The following is a 20,617-nucleotide window of genomic DNA, read 5'->3' on the forward strand; positions in this document are numbered from 1 at the left end:
GCAGCTTCATGCTGGTGACCTGGATCTGCAGCATCTGATACTGAGGGCAGGTGATAAAACAGCTGAGGGTATTTTCTGGGTCTGAATGTTGACTGATAGCCACAGGCTGTTGTTGCTGTAATCTGCCCAAAACAAGGTTATAGATAAAACTTGTGATTAAAACATTTGTTTGTATCAATGTCAAATGTCAGAGTAGGAATATCCTGCTGGGGATGCCCATGGGTCTGTCGATGCTGGGTCAGGTCCCAGACAGGACTGGTGAACTCAGCAGCTGTCAAAGGAGCCAGGGAGGTGAGTTGTAGTGGCTTAAGGTACAGGGGCTCTTGTGAGGATACTTTTGCTAAAAATTGTATCTTCTTCATGGAGGAAACGGAAGGACAAACAGTATGGGGTTATCTCTTGCTGCAGCAAGTACTGGGACCACAGCTGCAATCTGGGGGCAGAGCTGTTGACCAGGAAGTCAATAGAGCTGGGTTCCCTATTTAAAGCACTGAACTGACAAGAAAAGCTTATATATATGTGTATGTGTGTGTATATATATGTGTATATATATATACACACATATATATGTATATGTATATATACACACATATATAGTGTCTATCACCCATCTTTTGTAGCTATATTGTGAAGTCAGACTCTCAGATGTTCTACCAGGAATGGGTCAGAGGGATGGAGAAACCTAATTGATTAAAACAAGAACTTGCTTTCTGAGACATAGATGAGTTTTTGAAAATTTTTTATTCCAGCTCTACTTTTATTTTTGTGTCTGAAAATCTGAGAATGAGGATAGGTGTCCAGAATCTCTTCTGGATTTGTATTTGACCTGGTGTGGCAGGTTGACTGTGTCTGGCTGCCTGACACTCACCCAGCCTGCCTGCAGTCTCTTCCTGAGCGAGAACAGGGAAGAAACTTATGGGTGGACAAAAGGATGGGACATGGCTCACCAATCTCCATAATGGGGAAAACTGATTCCACTTGGGGAATATTAATTAAAATAGATTTGGATGGTGAGAAACAAAGACAAAATTAATGCAATGCTTTCCCCAGTGTAGAAGTGTTACCAGTGTGTACTGCTATCCACCAGTATGGATACCTGTCCCATCTCCCACTGTCACCCCAAAATACCTGAGAGAGCCAGAGTGGCTTGAGGGAAGAAATGTTGGGGTAGAGAGATAGGACAACCCCAAATAGGCCAAGTAGATGCCCCAGGACCTGGCCTGGGCTGACCTCACTGGGTTTCTGGTTCCACTCTAAAATATTTCATGACAACAGCCTGTAAAGTTGAAGAAGCCAAAATTTTGCTCAGAGGTGCTGTTTGCCTCCAGCCTCTGTTAAGACAGCTTTGGACTTTAGCAAGAAAAAGAAAAGAAAATGTGTCACAAGATTATTACAGAGCAGCTCAAAGTCTGCAGTTGCTCCTGGATGATGCTTAGCTGCAAGTCCAGCAGCATCTGTGACTGTCTTCTTGTACTGATTTTTAATGTGAATATTTTTTTCAAGGCTTTGTGGGTTCTTTTAATTAGAATAACAAACTGTTAACAGGACTCTGGTGTTTTATTGAACATTTGCTTGCTAAGCCCCCCTTCCCTGTGTGTGGCAGGAATCCCATGGCACCGCTGTATCTTGGAGCTATGCATGGGCCAGTGCTTTGCCAACATGTTCCCCATTTCCACCATTCTTCTGGGTCAGGCTTGTGGTCCATAGCCCATATATCCCAAATTTCCTCTCTGTCTCGGGGTGATGTTAACAGTGAGTGTGTGTCTGCTGTATCCCAGCTACTGGATGGGCTTTTAAGAGAGCACCTGTCTGTGGAGTGTATAGTTTTCAGAGACATCTTGAGGCTGTGGAGGGAGATGTGAAAACCTACAGTTCTGCCTCTTTTTTTGTTGACAGCCCCCTGTGATGACCATGTGACGTAGCAGGTGGTGCTCCTGCTATGGCCACACGGAAGGAGCAGAATGCTGTGGATGTTCCTGGCTCCTGCTGTTCCCCATTGTGTCCAGTAAGTACTTGATTCACTTCCCTTCTGAGCTAAAGGGTCGAGGTCCTTGACTTAGTGAGGAGAGGTCCATGTTTTGAGAATATTAACTGGCCTTGAAAGAGAGTCCCTTACACTGGGTCTTGCTGGAAAAGGAGCACAAATCTGAAGCCTCAGCAATTCAGGCCGGCACCTCTGTGGGTCTGGGACTTGTGATACAAACTGATTTTTGCTCGCATCAAATGCCGGATCAAGGAGAAAGGTGTATCCTTAGTGGAACCTGGCCTCTTAGCCTGAGTTGAGAGGTGTCACCTTGTTTGGTGTTAGTGGAAAGCCAAAAGAGAGGGGCAGGTCATGTTCCCTATGCTGGAAGTACATGCTCTTCGTTATGAATTTACTGCTCACATAGCAAAGGTGCACTGTCGTTCAAGGGCACTGATCTGGACTCTGCCATTCAAAAATTCTTGGGACAGTGCACAGCAGTGCACAGAAACCAGCTGTTTGCTGAGGTTAACTGCTTTTTGCAGGGCTGAAGGACTGGCTTTGTTTTTTTAAGTCTTCCCACACAGTGGGTGTGTTAGAGATAAACTTTGACAAACGAGCTCAATGATCTGTGAGGAGCTGAAAGCAGATTTTAGCTGTCTCTATATAGTACAGTAAATTAGGTTACTTTTCCTTGTTTGCATCATTGTACCTGCCTTATCACTTAAGTGAGTTGCTGGTTATGCAGCCATCCTTTAACTGGTATTGAACTGCCTCTTCTGAAGATAAGAATTGAATTGAACAACTGAAAATACTTTAAATTTACCCCTTTTGAAATTTCAAACCAGTTTGCACTCTATATTTTGCCTTTTTTTCAGCATAATTTCTTTTAACATTGTTTACTAGCACTGGAGATTTAGTACATACAAGAAATCTGCATTTGGGCTCATTTCAGTTTTCTGGAGTCGAGAAATGTTCTGTGAAATGAAACAAATGCTTCACCTTCCAGTCAGGAAAGGCAGTTCATTGACATTGGGTTCATCCCCTTAATCAACGCCCTTCTATTGCTTTACAAACTGAATTTGTTGGTGTGTGGTCTGCTTTATAGGTATATGAGCTGCAATAATGACTTACTATAATGCACTATAAAAAGTGTTTGCACGATGCAGCAGTTCTCACTTCAATGGGAAAAATGTTTAACTAGTGCAGGGACCAAGCTGAGTCAGAAAACTGGAATAGTCATTGCTTTCCTTGGCACAGATGTAAAATCAGAACCCCTTCTTAGTCTCTGTGCCTAAAACATCTTTTGGAAATATACTCCTGGAGTGCTGTACCAGGAGTGTAAAACCACTTTCTAAGTGTGCACTGCTCTGTCTGCACATGGAGTGGCCTTTCCTGTGCATGGAATGAGCTTTCCTCCTTCCTAGCTAATTCCTAGGCATTCCTAGCTAATTTGGTTCCTTCATAGGGAAACCATGAGAGGAAGCATCCTGGCTGGCTATGTGGTACTACTGCCTGTTTGCTGTCCCTCCTGGCAAGGTGAAATTGCATAATGTGTTTAACCTTGTTCAACTGAATTGCTCATCAAACGGATATCTCTGCTGCTTTTAGATTTTCTTAGTGGCTTCTGCACTAAGTTCAGCACAAATCAATGCTGACTCCTTCTGTGCAAGCACTTGGTTTCCTACCCTGGAATGGGAGCTTTCCCTCATTAGTCAGAGCTGCTCTCATGAACCGGGAACTTGCTGTTTATTAGAGATGCTGCTTTCTTTCACTTTGCTTTGAAAACTGTGAAAGAAAAATGCAGTGGGGGGACAAGGGATTGAGCATTTTCCAGACACTTAAAAAACCCCCATCAAACACAACTATAACTTTATTTTTTCCTTACAAAAATAGGAAGCATCTATCAACTGTGTACATCAAAACTATGTGGTAAGATTTAAAGAAAAAAAATCCCCGCATTGTATAGTTCAATTGGAATGCAGAGCATTGTATAGAGCAGTGAACATTTATTGAAGAAATAGGCAAAGGGGGGAAAAAATCTAACCCACATCCAGGAGAGCTGATTCGCAGAATTACTTCAGTCAGTTGAAACACTTGGGTAGCGCTAAATGGGAACAATAAGATTAGAGCGCAATCAAAATAGCTGCAAGTCATCAGGTGTCACGTTCAGCCTCCAGTAATTTATCTTAAAGGACAGTGGCTTTCAAAATAGCCTGCTGGATGCCTGGCAGAGTACGTGAGGTGCTGGTAATTAATTGGCTGCTGAATTGATCCCTTCCAGTAAAGCAGAAGGGAAAACCCAGGGCTCGATGCTAAGGCAGTACGAGACTCACGGAGGCAGAGGTGAAGAGCTGGTTGCTCCTGCCTGCCAGTCTGTGCACAGCTCCTCCCAGAGCCCCCCCAAATAACACCTGTGTGCTCACTGCTGGCCTGGCAATGCAAGGAGGGCTTGCCAAGGGTTGGGGTGTCCACAGGGATATTTGGCTGCCCTTCCAGCTCTCTGGCAGGAGGAAAACTCATTCATCGCAGTGCTGGTTACAGCATCAAAGCTGGTCACGCGCTCTTATCCTTGCACAGAGCAGTTTAAAAATACCTCCCGTTTATATATTGCAGCTACTTTGCCTTAGATAGACTCTTACATTTTCTTTAGTGGCTTTTACTCTGTCAAATTCATTTTTCCTGAGTGCCATGCTCAACAACTGAAGACAAACCCAATTATTTGCAATACTTGTTTAACCAACCCCTAACTGCTTTCGACTTTGTCACATGAACCACCTCCTGCTCCAGTGTATACTTAATTCTTTAATTTATTTGAAGGGGTGTGATGTGTGCAGGTTTTATTTTCATTGCACAAGAGAGCTTGTCTAGTGATGTTTTGAACTTAATTTTTTCTTCTTGTAGCTTACAGGAAACCTGAGACTTGTTTCTGAGTTTGGAAATATGTTATAATACAAATGATCAGGGGAGTCAAAGGCCACTTTAATGATCTATGACATTCTCAATTCACTTCCAAGTCACAATTTTGGCAGACAAAGAAAACAAACATCCTCCTCTTGCATGTTTTACAACCTGTGTCCTGTTAAAGAGAAGACCACTTTGAGTATTTTAGTTGTCTGATTCAAATTCCTTGAGAGCCAGAGGGGATGCTTTGAATTCCTTTCATTTGGTCAAAGATTAGTTGAAAACAATTTGAGCTTCTGTCCAAGTGTTTTAAATGAATAAACATTCCTGCAGCAAGGTAACTGAGGGGAGTATTGTGTATGTAGGTGGTGTTTAGGGTGTCTGAGCTGGAGGGGACAGATAGTAGCGCTTGTAAACCTCATGTAGAGGCAGCTCCACTAACATAAAACCTGTGGCAATTGAGCAGCATTCAGACCAAAAAGAGCTAAGACTGTCTTATCTAGTGAAGCAAAAGCTAAGAATGTGTAGGGTTACTTTCAGTGTATTTATAGAAAGCGAACACCCGAGAGCGAGGAAAGTGATTTCAGATGAAAGACAAGGCTTAGCAGTTAACAGATGGATTGAAAACAGGAGCAAGCCTGGCTGGGAATTAAAGATAGTTTCTGACCAGCAGAAGAGGAGGAGCGTGACTGAGCAGTGAATTATATGTGAGGGAGAGCTTGGTCAGTCTGCATAAGGGATTGGGTGACGTTGCTGGACCCTGGGATGATTCAGCTCAGCCCCATGTCCCTGTGCCACCCGTGAGCTCCAGCTGTTCTGGTGGCAGGGCGTTGCCGCTGTGCCTGCAGCAAGGCAGGCTGGCTGCACCGGGGAGCACGGGTGGGTTTGCTCCTCAGCTTGCCAAGCAAACAAGCAGGAGTAACATGTGCAGGGCAGTGAAACGCTTCATGAAAATCTCTCTGAGCTTGGAGACAGAGAAGGAAATCCTGCCCACCCTGCCTGCAGTGACTAGGGCAGTCTGAAGGAGGATGTGTCTGCCAAAGCAGCTCTTGATTTTGGCCAGCAAAACCATTTAATTAAAGTAGCACTGAAAAGGAAGCCGGAAACTCAAGGAGCAGGTTTTTAATCACTTAGACTGTGGCAGCCAATCTGTATGCAAATCGTGCCTCCAGCATCACTACCGTTTGCATGGGTGTGTGTTCCTGTTCCTGTGGATGGACAGGGTGCAGGCAAGAGCCCCGTGGGCTGCTGACATGTGCCACCTCACATCTGGGCTTTAGCTTTTGGAGGGGCACTGTGTGACTATTTGTGTGTGAGCCCTCAGAGCCCTCCTGGCGGTGGATGTCACCTTGGGGTGCTGGGGAATGTGCTCCAGCGTGGCAGAACTGTGGGCAGCACACGTGGGGGAAGCAGCCCTCTCCATCAGAGAGATGTGGAGAGTCAGAAGGTACCCCTGAGCCTCCTTTTCTCCAGGCTCAACACCCCAGCTCCCTCAGCAGCTCCTCATCAGATTTGTGCTTCAGACCCTTCCTCACCTCCGTTGCCTTTCTCTGGACACACTCCAGCACCTCACTGTCCTTCCTGAATTCAGGGGCCCAGAACTGCACACAGCACTCGAGGTGTGGCCTCACCAGCGCTGAGTACATGGGGAGAATCACTTCCCTGGTCCTGCTGCCCACACTACTCCTGGCACAGACCTTCTTGGCCACCAAGAAGGTTTTTTGTTTGTTTGTTTTTTCCTTTTCATTTTTTTTCCCAGGGAAGCCTTCAGCAGCCCGTCTCCATGGCTGCTGCAAAGACCCTCTGGGGTACGGCAGGGCATTGCCCTCCTCCTTCTCCGGGCCGGGAACAGCGCCGAGCGGCTCCGCGATGCGCGCCCGGCACGTCCCGCCGGGCGGGGCTGCAGCCAGGGCTGGGGCCAGGGCCGGCCTGGAGGAGGAGGAGGAGGAGGAAGGGGCGGCGCTCGGCTCGGCTCGGCTCGGCGCGGCCATCCCCGGGCCCAGCATCGCTGCGTGCGCGGAGCCGCCGCTGCAGCCGGCAGGATGATCGCCGCCCAGCTCCTGGCCTACTACTTCACGGAGCTGAAGGAGGACCAGGTCAAAAAGGTTAGATGGACATCCCCCGGCCGAGGGCCGCCCCCCGCCCACACCGCTTTTTAAAAATTTATTTTATTTTTGATTTAAAAAATATTTTAATTTGTTTTTTTTTCCACACGTTGGTTTTGCTGCTTTGTCCCCGGAGCCACCCAGCTGCGGGAGAAAGGAGGGATAACCCCGGGTTTAAGCGCTCCCGAGCATCGCCGGTGGAGATGGGAGTGGGGTGTGGGTGATGGATGCACAGCGGCCGGTCAAGCAGGACCTGGGAGGCTTTGGCAGTGAGGGGTGGGGGTGACGGCTTCTCCTGGTTTTAGAAGGCACCAGCATCCCTGGAAGAGGGGATTTCCCCTTTTTTTCCAAGAGTGCTTGTGAACATCTCCACTCTACCAGGCTAGGAATAGGTAGTTTTTGAATTATGTGCCGCTGCAGGTTTGGAATTTACAGGAAATGGTTGTCAGTTGTGCTCAAAAAGAAGCATTTCCATAGGCTTCTTTTCCTTCAGCATTAAGTGGTTGCTGCTATGTGGTTGGTACAGCCCTGGGATTGAGCACTGCCACAAGGAAAAGGGTGCGGAGCACAGGATAAATAAAAACATGGCAGTTAGTCCTGGCTGAGTATATTGCAGAGCTGTAGGGAGCAGGGAGCCTGGGGATAGGATGTGGGCACACAAATTGGGAAAACAATTGCAAATGTCGATGAGCTGGGCTGACGTCAGGAAACAGAGGCTCCCCCTCTGTCACCTCCTCCGGCAGTGCTGTGTGACCCACCTGGGTGCGTGGCTGAAGGCATCCCTAAAATATTTTTGGAAAGCTTCAATGACAGCATTAGTAGTACTGATTTGTAGTCTTTTTGGGACTTGGGAATCTCCCCAGCAAGAGGAGAGCACCTCATCTCTTTTGGGCTTCTGACTGTGCCTGGGGAGACCTCAGCTCTACAGTGTGGGTGATCTGTCCTGCCCCACTCAAGACATGCTGACCCATGCCCACTCCTCTCTTGGAGAAACCATGAGACAGCTCCCCGTGTTTTCCACATCTCCTTCCGTGCTTTAGGTCTTTTGCTTTTCTGCCCAGCGGCTCTCGCGAGGAGCCAGAGGCTGTGCTCAGCCTGCAGCGTTCTGCACCTCCTGGCCCCACGTACGTGGCTCGCTCTCCCTGCTCTCCGGGCCCACTATGTTCCTTTTCCTGGACGATTTGTGAGTGCTGGTGCCAGGCGTGCATGCCTGGGTCAGGCCTTCTCTGTCTCACTTTGTGTGTTATATTTAGGAAGCCAAGATAAGCACAAGTGTGTGTGGTGGCCAAACAGCAGCAGAAAGGCTGTGGGGAAGGGACGGGGGAGCATGCAGTCACAGGGAAACTGTGGTGTTCTGGGGGTTATTTATTGCAGGCTAGTTTGGCACCATGGGGCTGCTATTGTCTGGGAAACCGTTTTGCCAGGCAGCTGTAAAGTATTCTTATGGATCAATCTGGTTTTGGCTGGAAAAGTAAAGAAAAAAATAAACCCCAATTTAAAAGGGAAAAAATGCGCAGGCTACTGTTTTTGGAGGATGTAAGACATCTTTTCCTGTTTGTATCCTTTTGGAACGGATATTGAGCCTCCTCGCTTTTGGCCGTCCTGCAGGGAGGGTGTCCGTGGCGGCCAGAGGCCCTGTGTGCCCCGCAGCTCCTCGCGGCTGGTGGGCTCCACTCCCTGGTTCTGCGTGGGGTGAAAGTGCTCTTGCTCCATCTCAGCTTGCTGCTTGTGAGGTCTGTGCTCCATCAGTGTGCTGCTTCTAGGGATACGTGCCTGCATGGCTTCATTTCAGGTCCCTCCCTCTCCTCTGCTTCCGGAAGAGCAGCACTTTCTGCTGGTACGTGCCTGTGGCTGAGGGCTGCCAACCAAGGCGTTGTTCCTGCTCTCCGTGCTGCCCCGTGGGGCTCCTGGATGCCTGGCTGCTCCTCTGCCTCCCTGGTCCATCACAGCCATCGGCTCAGCGTCCGGTGGCACAGGTGGCAGGTCACCTTCAGGATGCTGCTGTGGGTCACAGGAGGGGTGTGAACAGGTTAAAAGTACTCATGAGCCAAGGGTGAACATTCTTCCTCTCTTGTGACTTGTTTTCCATCTTTTTTTGAATTCCCATCTCTGTGTAGCACTAATGCTCTGCAGCTGCGTTTCTACAGTGGGAAGCCTGGTGAGGGGCATGGAGGGGGCTGGTGGTTTCAGACCTTGGGGATACCCTGTGTCTAAGAACTAGTGCTTCTGTACTGGTTATGCTGGATTTCTATGTACCCTCTTAAGTTCCGGTATGATTTTTTTCAAATTTTGTAGTTGTTGGAATGTTTCTCAAGAGGAGTCGTGGCAAGCAGGAGGAGTAGGCAGGGTGGATGTGTAGCACTGAAGGAGAAGGGGTTGTTCATTGCATGAATCCTGTGTCCCCTGCAAGGGAGCATTTTCCAGTGAAACCACTCGTAATGGCACTTCCATGTCACCTTAGTGCGCAGCAGCAAGCTGGCAATGTGTGATGCCCTGTGCTTTATAAATGCACGTGTGGTCCAAGCAGCTTAAATTGTCCAGGTGTTTTTGCAAACATCTGTTCCCTGAATATTTGTGACGTTCCGGGGACAGCAGCAGGAGCTCAGAATCCTTGCTGAGACAGGGGACTTGTAATGAACTGAACTGAGGCCCTGATTTCTCTAAAGGGCTGACTCCCATCCTGAGGGATAAGGGAGTCATGGAGCCTCCCTGGCATCTGTGCCACTGGCCTGTGTGCAGGAGGGCTTTGTAAAACTGCCTTTTGTTTCCAACAGGTTTGTACCTGCAGGAGCTGGCCCCAGCAAAGGGAGCCTCTAGGTGTTGCCTGGTTTCTGTCTGTCAGGGGAACAAAATGTTTTGGTTGTCTTACCTCAGTGAAGAAAAAGATCTTGCAATCCAGGAGTAACATTTAGTTGTTGTTTAATCTTGAAAAAAATGTGATGGAATGGAGTATAAAATGTAACACCTAGTATCAAGAACAGCACTGTATCAGTGACCCGCCCCTATAAAGGCTTTTTAGGAACCAATCTGATACATCATAAGTAAGCACAAACAATTTCAAAATGTCTAAACTACTTGTTTTAACATGCCTTGGCTCCTGATGAATCTTCCTCATGCTGAAAGGAGTATGATTAGCTCTGCGGAAAAATATTTTCATGGTGAAGAGTTTTGGTATGAAGGCTGTGTCCGTAAAATAGGTGCTAATGATTTCTGAAATTGTTGGGGGAGTGCTCTCTTCTTGGGTACCACTGGCTGTTGTCAGTGCCCAGGGAATGAGGCCATGTGTTTAAGGAATGGCCCTTAGGTTTAAACTTTTAGTGCTGCATGTGTCATTATACTTACTCACAACTGCTGCCGTGGCTGGATTTTCAGAAACTTCATTTCCCCCAGTACAAACTGCGTCTTTCCTATGTGACCAGGAAAAACTACATGAATGTGGTTCAGATGATGAAATCCTATTTTTAAAAAATTGCTCACAGATTCTGCCTGTTTTTTTTTTTTGTTTGGGTTTTTTTTTTTGTTTGTTTGTTTGGGTTTTTTTTTAAGAAAAAGAGGAAAAAAAAAAGTGATTGAGCTTTTGGAGGACTCCTGTAGTGGCACTCTGAGAAGATGCCCTTCCTTGGGGGATGATTCTGAGGTGGCAGCTAAATAAAGGAGCGTTTCCTTCTCCTTGCCCACACAACTGCCTGCCTAAAATTGTTCCTGGCCTCTGCTATCCCCTGGGAAGGGCTGGCACCTGTCTCCCCTGGGAGCCTCAGTGCGGCTCCGGGTCTGCCTGGGTGCTGCCGGCAGCTCCTGTCTGACCTGGCCAGCCTTTCCACAGCTTTCCTGTGCATAAGGCTGAGATTTGCTTTGTGATCGGCTTTTATTGCAGGCGGAGCAGGGGGTTATTAAACCTCCATCCCATAATCCAGCCTCCGGCTCCCCCCGCCTCAAGTTATTTATGGCTATCTGCTGGGAGTTTTCCCTTGGAGGGCTGCACTTACTCCCTTGCTGCCACACTGCTGGAATGACTAACGCTTTTCCCGTCTGGGAGAAAAAAACCTGCCTTTTGGTTTTTTTTTTTTTTCTCCCGGTGGTTTTGGAAGCTGTAACACATAAGAGTGATTCTGTTCAAGCGGAGGTTCAGTGTCCCCGCCCCGGGACTCTCGGCGGTGGGGATGGATGGCCTCGGAGCGATGCTCCCTGCGTGCAGGAGGGTCCAGCCCAATTATGTAAGGGCGCTGGCAGCGCTCATTGGTCTTTCACGGGAGCAAAAAGAGCCCTCCCTCCCGTTTTCCCTCGCTGCTGAGGGCAGCACAGGGGCAGAGGTGGGGAGAATGGGCTCGTCAGTCCTGACTGTGCAAACGCCACAACCTGCGTTCACAACAGGGCTTTCGGTGAGCGGGAATCCTTCCGCCCTGGTTTTGGGAGGAGGATGCTGCTGTGGGGCTTTGTAGAGGGGTGTATTAATTGCACGGTGAGGTCTGACTGTGAATGATGTTTAGCGCAGCTTTCACTGGGAGATTTGGGGAATCATCCCTCTGAGCGGCAGCGTGGGCTGCTGAAAACTCAGCTTGAAAAAGAGGTTGTTTCCCCTCCTCCTTTAAAAGGGAGTATCCTCTGACATCATGGCTTTACACACTCTGCTAAAAAAAACCGTGGCAGGGTTTGCCATGAAGGAGAGACCTTGTTGCTCAGCCAGCCACCAGCCTCTGCATCCATCCCCACAGTGTTTGGGGCTGCAGAGAGGGCACATCCCATCCAGGGTTTTATGCTTGGAGGGAAATAATGCCAGCGACTGGCTGTGGTTGTTGCTGTGAAGGGGCTGTCAGCTCATGAGGGCGGCACAGGACACAGCTGGGATGTGGGAATGCTGCCCTGGGGTCTTGCATTTGGCCTCTGTTGCAGACAACCTGAGCTCAGCTCTTCTGCCCTTCAGCTGTACGCCTGCACTGTCACGTCACCGGTTCATGGGGAAAATGCATGGTCTCATTTCATCGTGGTGTTATCAATCATGGTATTGTTCCTCTGCAAGCAATGACATTGGAGAGTTCACAGCTTGTGCAGCCTCTGGCTGTGTCCCCTGTGGTCCAGGCTTGCCTGGACCCCAGCTCTGTGGCTCGGGATCAGGCTGGGTAGCTGTGCCCAGCAGCACTATCCATGCCTTCCTCCTTATCTGAGTAAGTAAGTGCTGGGTCATGGCAGGGTGGTGTCTGGCTTAGGGAGATACTATCTTTGGTGAGACCTTGAGTAGGATGGGCAGGAGTACTTTCTGTATGAGCAATTAAATTGGTGCTGGTTTTATGGTCAGTTTAGGGTTTAATGACATTTTGATTGCATTTCTTTTGTGAAGGGCATTATTCATCATTTCCTGTCTCAAAGTTCCTGGTATGTGGAGCACTTGTGTATGTATGTTTCCCATCAAGTGTTTTATTGTGGCCTTGGTCTTGTAAGACATAATGCCAGCTTGGACATGTGTTCCTCCCAGAGCAGCCAAGGAGACACACGGAGCCTTGGCGCAGAGCTGGCCTGGGGTTTAAAATGAGGTGGCTTTTCCAGTTTTGCTGAGGACAGAAAACATGGGCAGGGCTTTATTTTTTCAGTCTTGCTAAGCTGCAAGCAAAAGTGATCCTAAAGGTGTGGCTTCGGTCTGAGCCATTTGCGGAACCAAATTTCCAAGGCAGGTGAAGGAGCAAGGCAAGAATAGACCAGCAGCTGAGGTAAAAGGTGTAGGAGGTGTGTTTGGCAAGAACTCCTCAAAGCCGTGTTGTATTTTTTTAGGCATCAAAGCATCTCTCAGTCTTCCTGACAGTGAAGGTGGTTGTAATATTATGGAAAGCAATATTGTTGGAAAATTAGGAGTGCCTCCTTTTTCCAGGGAGGTAAAGAAAGCTCCTGTCATTGGAAGCCACAAGGGATAAGTAAAAAAATTTTTATCTGATGTTTTGTCTTGAGAAGGAAGGTGCCACCTGCCCAAATCTAAGTTCTGTCTCTCCAGACCCTGTGGCTGTTACAGCTTTGGAGTGGGATAGGGAAAATGATCTGCTACATGAACATAATTTCTCAGCATGGGATGTAGCCCCAAAGCTACTGTAACAAGTCCTTCCCAATGTAAGGCTTTAAACACAAAGCACCTCTGACACCCATAACAACCCAGCGGGTACAAGGTGCCAAAAGAGGGATTTTTAGCTCCAGTTTGGCTCATGGACAGTCAGGAGAGCTGAGAAGTGGGACAAGGGCTGGAGGTAGTGGTCTGAGGCTGTGGGTGGATGATTTTGTGTGAAGAAGAGGAGGTGAAGTGATATGGGACTGGGTTGTGCCTTGGAAAAGCCGTAGGATGGAGCTCACCTCAGTAGGTCCTAGACTTACATATTTTCCATTATTTTGAGTCAGAAGACAATAGGCATGAAGCATGTGGCTGTGTTGTCAGCTTGGCCAGAGCTCCAGGGCAGAGCTGGGGCTATGCACTGACCTTGCAATTTAACAGAGGTGTAGCCCCACTTGGGCACCTCAGGGCAGCCTTTCACTCCGTGGTGGTGTGTGTCTTTCCCCAGATTGATAAGTACCTTTACGCCATGCGGCTCTCTGATGAAACGCTGTTGGATGTTATGGCTCGCTTCAGGAGAGAGATGAAGAATGGCCTCTCCAGGGATTTTAACCCAACAGCCGCAGTGAAGATGCTTCCCACGTTTGTGAGGTCCATTCCTGACGGTTCAGGTAAGGAGCTGAGTGTTTGTTTTCCACATTAAACATGGTGTGCTTTGTGGAAATGTGTTAGAAATACACAGTGTGCTACCAAGAACAAGAGGGATTTACTTCCTGGCAAGCCCAGACAATATTTCAAAGGCAGCCTCCCCTCTGTGTGCAGGTCTGTTCCCGCAGATCCTGGAAGATTTTGTGATTCCTTTGTCAAAGCTGTTTTGATGCCAATGGAAGGGCCCTTCCTAGCAGTCTGTTCACTATTAGTCAATAGATTCACTCTGAAACCTGTCTGCCAACAATCAATACTATACATAGAATGATTTTTGATTCATGCAGTTCACACTTGTGACCTAGAGTCTTAACAAATGCGGTGGCTTTTAGTCATTTGCTGTTTCCCTCAACATCTCTTCTTTTTCCCCAGTGGAAGTGTGAACCGTTGCGGGCTGAATTTGAGTTTCCTGGCATTCATTTTGCATTTTGTAGCTTCCTCTTCCACACTGTCTTGAGGGGAAGCTCACAGAACTCGAGGAGGCTGTAGCATGTGGCTCCAAAGCTGCTCTGGTGCGCTGAGCTTTTTCCATCCAGATGTAGGACTTTTCTTCTGTGCCCACTGTACCTGATAAAAGTGGCACAAACTGCTATCAGAAATCAAAAAGATGTTATGTTGGTCATTGAGATCAAGATTGCCTCTATTACTTATTGTTATCATGTATAAATTACTTGCTGTCTGTAAAAAATACCATGTATAGAGTATCTAAATATATTTATAAACATTATGTAATAGTGTTTATTATTTAGTAGTAACACTGGGTTTTCTTCTGATGTAGCATGAACTTGTTAACTAGTGTGGTGCCTACCACAAATTAAGTGGTTTGGTGCCTACCTTTGTGAAGAAATTCCATAACAGAGTTGCCTGTTTTGAGGCTTTCTTTTTTCTGAGTTAAAATCGAGAATTTGTTGGTGAAAGAACACGAGGCCAGGTGCTTTGTGTAACTTGGTGCTGCTGTCTGGCGGGTGGAATTCTTTGATAGCTCTTCTTTGCTGTTGCTTTCTGTCATCCTAAGCTTTTTACTTGAGATGTAATCTGCTGTCTGAAAGAGACCAAAGGGCGAATGTATTTTAATCCTGTGTTTCCCTTAATTTAGCGTTGCTGGCTGTTATGTTGAAATGTTGTGTTGAAATTTGCAGCCTATTGAGAAAGCCAGAAGCTGCCACACACAGCTGGGTCACAGGCAGACATTGCACTAAGTGTTTGCACGTGAGGTGACTTGGGGGCTTTTGTAGAATCCCAGCATTTTTACCACCTCCAAAATCTGTTTTCTCATTCATGTTTGTTTTGAGTTCAGTTGAGTAGTGACCTGTCCTGAGTTCCTGGCTTCGTCAGGCTCTGCAGGGTATCAAATCTGACCTGCTTGCAGTCAAATAATTTTGAAAATTGTTCCATGATACAAACTGGGAAGACTTAGAGATGGCACAGGAAAAAGTGGATTTGCACATGGCCAAGAGAGGTGTGAGAGATTGTTGAATACTGCTGAGACTGAGGATGAACCAAAGCAGTGGGTAGCCCTGGCTGAGCATAGGTGTGTCTGTATGCCAAGGCATTAATTTCAGATGATGCATTACACACCTACTTAAAAAAGAACTTTGTGTATTGTGAACAGGGCGCTCAGTTCTTGATCCTGTGCCTGCCTGGCTCCTGCCAGCCTCTCCAGGTTGGGCACACTGCTGGCAGTGCTTTGCAGCATGCATTAAAACAAGGCAGTGCTTTGCCCTGTACAATTTCTATAGAAGTCAATGGTGATCTGTATGTGTAGGTGGTGAGAGCCTCTTTGGATAAGTGTTAGAAAAGCACACAGAACCATTCTGTTTTTTCCCTGGAAGGTCATGCTCTCACCCCAGGTATGAGCAATATTTGCTGGGGGGGGTGTTGTGGCATTTCTTTCCCTGACTCACCCATGTGACTGTCACGTCTGGCCCAGCCATGGCACAGATGCAGCCATGGCACAGAGCCCCCTTCCCTCTTCCTCCAAAAGGTTCCAGGGAGCCCTCATGGATGTGGCTGTGTTGATGTGCCCAAAGATGGCAATTTCTGCCTTCAGCTGTCCCTCCGTAAAAGCCAGAGGCTGAAAGCCTGCCCTTTTCTCTGGCCTGTCTCTAATTACTGCCTTGTAAGCTCTTTCCTCTGAGTCCGATTATTATTATGGGAGCTGACTATTCAGAAAAATACTGTTGTTTAGTTTCAGATATGTGCTTGTGTACTTTTTCAACAAGGAGTTTGTGAGCAATAATTCTGGAGATTCTGGAGGTGTTGATATTAGCAGGTTTTTTTTTTTCCCTTCATTCAGAGTTGTTTAATTTACAAAAGCTGCATGGTTTTTCTGTCCACAATGCCCAGAATGGTACCTCAAGCTAATTCAAAATGCTTTCAAAGGCTGAATAAATTCACAGCAGGTTTCATTGCACCTTGGTGTTACCAAGCACAGATTAAGTGCTGCTACTTGGGTTTAATTCCTGACGTACACTAAAATTAAACTCTAGTTGCGTGCAAAAAGCTTTACACTCTAGTTCAGAGATCTTTTAAAGTGTGAAGGGTTATTCTTAGTAATTTTTTTACCTTGCGATGAGCTTGATGGTGCTGGAAATCAAACACCCTAACCTGCTAATTTATTTACAGGAAAGATATTTCTGAAGTGTAGTGTGTGTTTGAGGTATACACTTAGGGTTGAAAAGGGCCATCTGGTCCAATGTTGATTTTCCCATTAGTTACTGGAGGTAATGGCTTGCACTCAACAGACGATACCCATAAGATAAAGCTTATTTAGGTGTTTGGCTTAATGAGAAACCTGTGGTCAGTGTTTGACTTCCGGACTTGCTGAGGTGAAGGGGATTATGAATTTTTTATGCTGAGCCAAATAAAGGGAAGTGCATCTCCAATTTGGGTATGTCCATGTTTTAAGTGACATTTGTACTGGTGCAAAGCAGTGTTTAAAGTCATGCTGCTCAGAAACAGGGAAGCACTACAAGATCTGTGCTTTGGCAAACTGAGTTTGCCCATGTCTGGAGCAGCAAGAAGGAAAAGTTGCATTGCAGTGCAGTAAAATTAGGAGGTGTATTAGAAGTTGTTTTCTCCCACTGTCATTTTGCTGTGTTTTTCTGTATAGAGTTTATTGCTCTTTGTGGTTCCTCACATGACAGTGCCTTGTTTCTATATTACATTGTAACCTTGGAAAACTGTAAGGACATTTGCACTGTGTTTTTGCCTCTCTTGTTCTGTTTCTGTTAGAGATCCTGTCTTGAGGGATTCCTTGTCCAGTTCATCAACTTTTCTGAGTGGGGTGAAGGTCCCAGAGGTGCATGAGGGTGATGAGGAGGAACAGCTCACTAAGTTAGACTTTAGGAGTTTTGATATGAGATTGGACAGAGTGGTCTCAGGGGGCAAATCTGGCTCTGGAAATCCTTGTGGATAAATTGCATACCTGGTATTTTGGTGACAGTCTGGCGTCAGAAGGCTCACTCAGGGAGCTGAGTGTGTTTGAGGTAACATGTCAAAACAATCTTCCCAGCTGCTAGAGGTTTTTCCACTTTGAATTTAGGTAGAAGTGGAAAAATTGTGATGTTAGGAATGGCCTGAAAGTTATAGCTGACAAGGAAGTAGAAAACGCCGTGTGCCTCTGCTTTGCTACCCTCTGAACAATCTTGGTGAGCCTGGGAGTGCCAGGCACAGACACAAATGCTTGCAAAGAGCCCTGGTGATTAACTGCAGCCTGGACACACAGTCCTGTGTGAGAAGTTGTGCCCACTGCTTCCCTAAATATTACCTTTTCACCAACTTTGATGATCGCTGTCTTTGTTCCCTCATTGATAAGGTGAGATAGCACGAGCAGGTCAGTCAAATATGTTTGCCTTGCTCTCCAGGGGTGCAGAAGGTGTCATTCCTCAGATAGCCAGGCCACACACACCTCTGTTGCCTGAACTGCACCCAGGAGTTCATGGAGATTGGAGGGTACTGGATTGGCATAGGTTTTCTCCACAACAGAGGGAGATGGAGGTACCCTAACTCTTTGCCTGGCTCCTGGGCAGATGTTAGGAGCTCTGTGCAAGGCATCACAACTTCTGAGTAACACCTGCAGCAGTACAGAACTGTTTCTTCAGGCTGACGTTTCTCTGACTTACCTGTCTGCAGGTTGCAATGAATCTCAGCTTTTCTGGGCATGAGATAAGGGGTGGTTCCTACTTTATTTACATCTCTGTGTAATTTGTTGATTTTAGAGCAGCCACCATTCACTGTTATTTGCCAAAATGACACAGGTTTATTTACAGCAAAAGGCTGCTTGTCAGTGGTCTGGCATCCCTTCATTTTACTATCTCTATTTTATATATCTCTTTTGGCTTTCTCCTGAGATCTGGATATAGACTGTCCACTGTTTTGGATTCTTTTTGGGTAAACCCTCATTGCAGTTGCCTGTGTATCACTGGTGGTTGGCATTGCCATTGCACCAACTTCCTGTTAAATTGTAGGCAATCAGGTTGATGGAATCAGGTTCATATGGATGCCCTGCAGCTGGAACTTCCTTACTGCAGGGACTGGACATTTGCTTCTGTGGTGCACTTAACCGAGCTTGATGTTTCCCAGATTTGTGTTGCATACAATTTTTAATCTCTTGTTTCTCGTTTTCCACATAGAGAAAGGAGATTTCATTGCTCTGGATCTTGGTGGTTCTTATTTCCGAATCCTTCGTGTGAAAGTATCGCATGAAAAAAAGCAGACGGTGCAGATGGAAAGTGAAATTTATAATACCCCAGAAGACATCATGCACGGGAGTGGAACACGGGTAAGCACCTCTTCCTTGGCATGGCTCTCTGAAGATTAGCTGCTTAGGTTTTAGAAAACCCCCTCAAGAATGAGCTTAGCATCTTAACCGTTGTACCTACAGCATGCAGACTGAATGTCAGTGTTAGTACTGAAAATAAATAAGCAGTACTTAGTGTAACAGAGCATGCATGGGTGCTGCAAATCTGCTGTCACCATGTGGGAGACTTCTGGATAAGTTCGGGAAAAATAGCCCAGAAATAAAAATTCTGGCTTTTATAGTGAACTTACTTTCCATGTGTACAAATGGCGAGCAGGAAAACAACTTAGTCTTTGTAAGCAATGAGCATGACCAGCCCTACAATTGTAGTGGTAGATGAGGGATAGAAATCCCCATGACAGCCACATATCTGTGCAGGCAGTCTGAGCAACTCAGCATTCATGAAAAGTACAAGTACATTAGAAAAATTAGGGGAAGCTGATAGAATGCTTTGGCACAGCTTCAACTTAAGTTTTGCTGAGTAATTGAAAGGGTTTTTTTTTTTTTCTCCAGTCTTCCCTGTTCCAAGAGTGGAAAATGTTTGTAACCGTTCACTTGGATTTCAAATTGGGTTCTTTGGAAGAATTTTTTTTTTTAATGCTCAGGAAGTGGATTACAATGAATATTTATTTCACTGGTAGATCTGTCTCTGTGTCAGCATAAGGCAAAACAAGTAATTTTCATTGTTGGAAACAGCAAGGTTTTTACACTTTTTACTAGAATGAGGTGCTGTTTAGGAGTATGAGACCTGCAGGAAACTTAAAGTATCTTTCAGAAGAATTTAAAAAAGTGGAGAAAAAGAAAAATTATGGGAACAGCATTTCTACCTTTGATATATTTTCTGTAGTCACTTTAATACCCTTATTGTCTTTACCTTATAAGTGCTGCTGCATTCTTATGCAGCAGTGAGTGGAAGATGGCAATCATGGCTTGTCAGCAGAACTGATAAAAGCATTGCTCTGATATCTGAACCACAGCAATAAAATAACCTTCTTGTAAAGACTTTCCTAACCTTACTGCTTTGTTATTAGGCCAAAAGGTCATGCAGTGGCTTTCCCAGAGAATGCTTTTGGAGGGGAGCTGAGCTGAGCTTCCTGTTGCTGGGGAGGCAGCAAAGTTGGGTGGGCTGCTCGGAGGCAGGTTGGGAGCAGGGGGTTGCTTGCCCATGGAGGGGTGCCAGGAGCTGGAGACTGTCAGGTAGCAGGGCTGTCTGCACACCCAAGTGCCTGTCCTGGGGAAACAAGGCTGGCTGGCTTAAGGGGATATTTTATGGAGACATGATAAGGGTGGTAAGGAGAAGCCAGGAAGGGAGACATCAGGTCTGCTTTCTTTCTATGTCTTTGTTGTATCTGTGTTTTAATTTTTCAATATCCAAAGGCCATTTGGCTGCTGGGAAGCAGCAGTGTGGAGCTCAGGCTGATGGGCTTTGTCATGGCTTTTAAGCTGAAAGAAAGGCAAGCAAGGCTTCCACTGACCCCATGGGCACAGCATTTAAGTACCAGGAAAACAGGAGGAGAACTTAGAAGCATCATCAGAATAGCATCTGGGTTTGAAATTGTTCCATGACAATATCCAGTGCTTGCTGTGTGACTTCACAGGGAAGCATGGGGGATGCCCAGGAGGCAGACAGGCAGCTGATGATTTGGTACTTATGACTGATGTAGTATATGCTTGAAGTTTTCTGAAATGTCCGAGCCTGATTTGTGGAATACTTGGACTGAATTGCCTGTGTGGGGTAGGCTACTAATGATTTCCAGCAAGTTGTGTCATTAACTTTGCTGAGTTATACTCTTAAAGCTTAGTGCATAATCAGCTTATTGAAGGCTGTGATTTATGGCTTCATGCCTCACTAGCATGGTTAATTTTGATATTTTCTACTTCGTGGCATTCAAACTTCCATTTTTGTCCATCTGTGAGGCAAGGGTTGCCAGCTTTGCCAGTCAGACAGTTCCCTATCAATGTCAAGGGCAAAACTCTCACTGACTTCAGCAGTGTAATAGCAGGTTTAAAATTTTTAAGAAGCCTGTCTTCCATGTCAGCTCAGCAAATGGGAGTGTGCCTGAGACTTGATTATGATCTTGCTTTTTGTGTTCTGTCACCACTGAGGGTAG

General features: G+C 46.4%; 1 protein-coding gene across 2 annotated transcripts in view; it reads left to right on the forward strand.

Moving 5' to 3' along the window:
- Positions 1-1,924: 1,924 nt before the first annotated feature.
- HK1 (hexokinase 1) overlaps positions 1,925-20,617 on the forward strand; it is a 41,148-nt gene continuing 22,455 nt past the window's right edge. Inside the window, exons 1-3 of one of the 2 annotated variants that reach the window (XM_085064327.1) lie at positions 1,925-2,005; positions 13,509-13,671; positions 18,340-18,488. In XM_085064327.1, the coding sequence (XP_084920453.1) occupies positions 1,940-2,005; positions 13,509-13,671; positions 18,340-18,488 (378 nt within the window). In that variant the 5' untranslated portion in view covers positions 1,925-1,939. Of the gene's footprint in view, positions 2,006-6,812; positions 6,973-13,508; positions 13,672-18,339; positions 18,489-20,617 lie in introns of those variants that run through there. The other variant, XM_085064328.1, reaches the window with a different exon arrangement.

Source organism: Lichenostomus cassidix, chromosome 6 (assembly GCF_008360975.1).
Source record: "Lichenostomus cassidix isolate B80296 chromosome 6, HeHo_3.0, whole genome shotgun sequence".
Classification (NCBI taxonomy): domain Eukaryota; kingdom Metazoa; phylum Chordata; class Aves; order Passeriformes; family Meliphagidae; genus Lichenostomus; species Lichenostomus cassidix.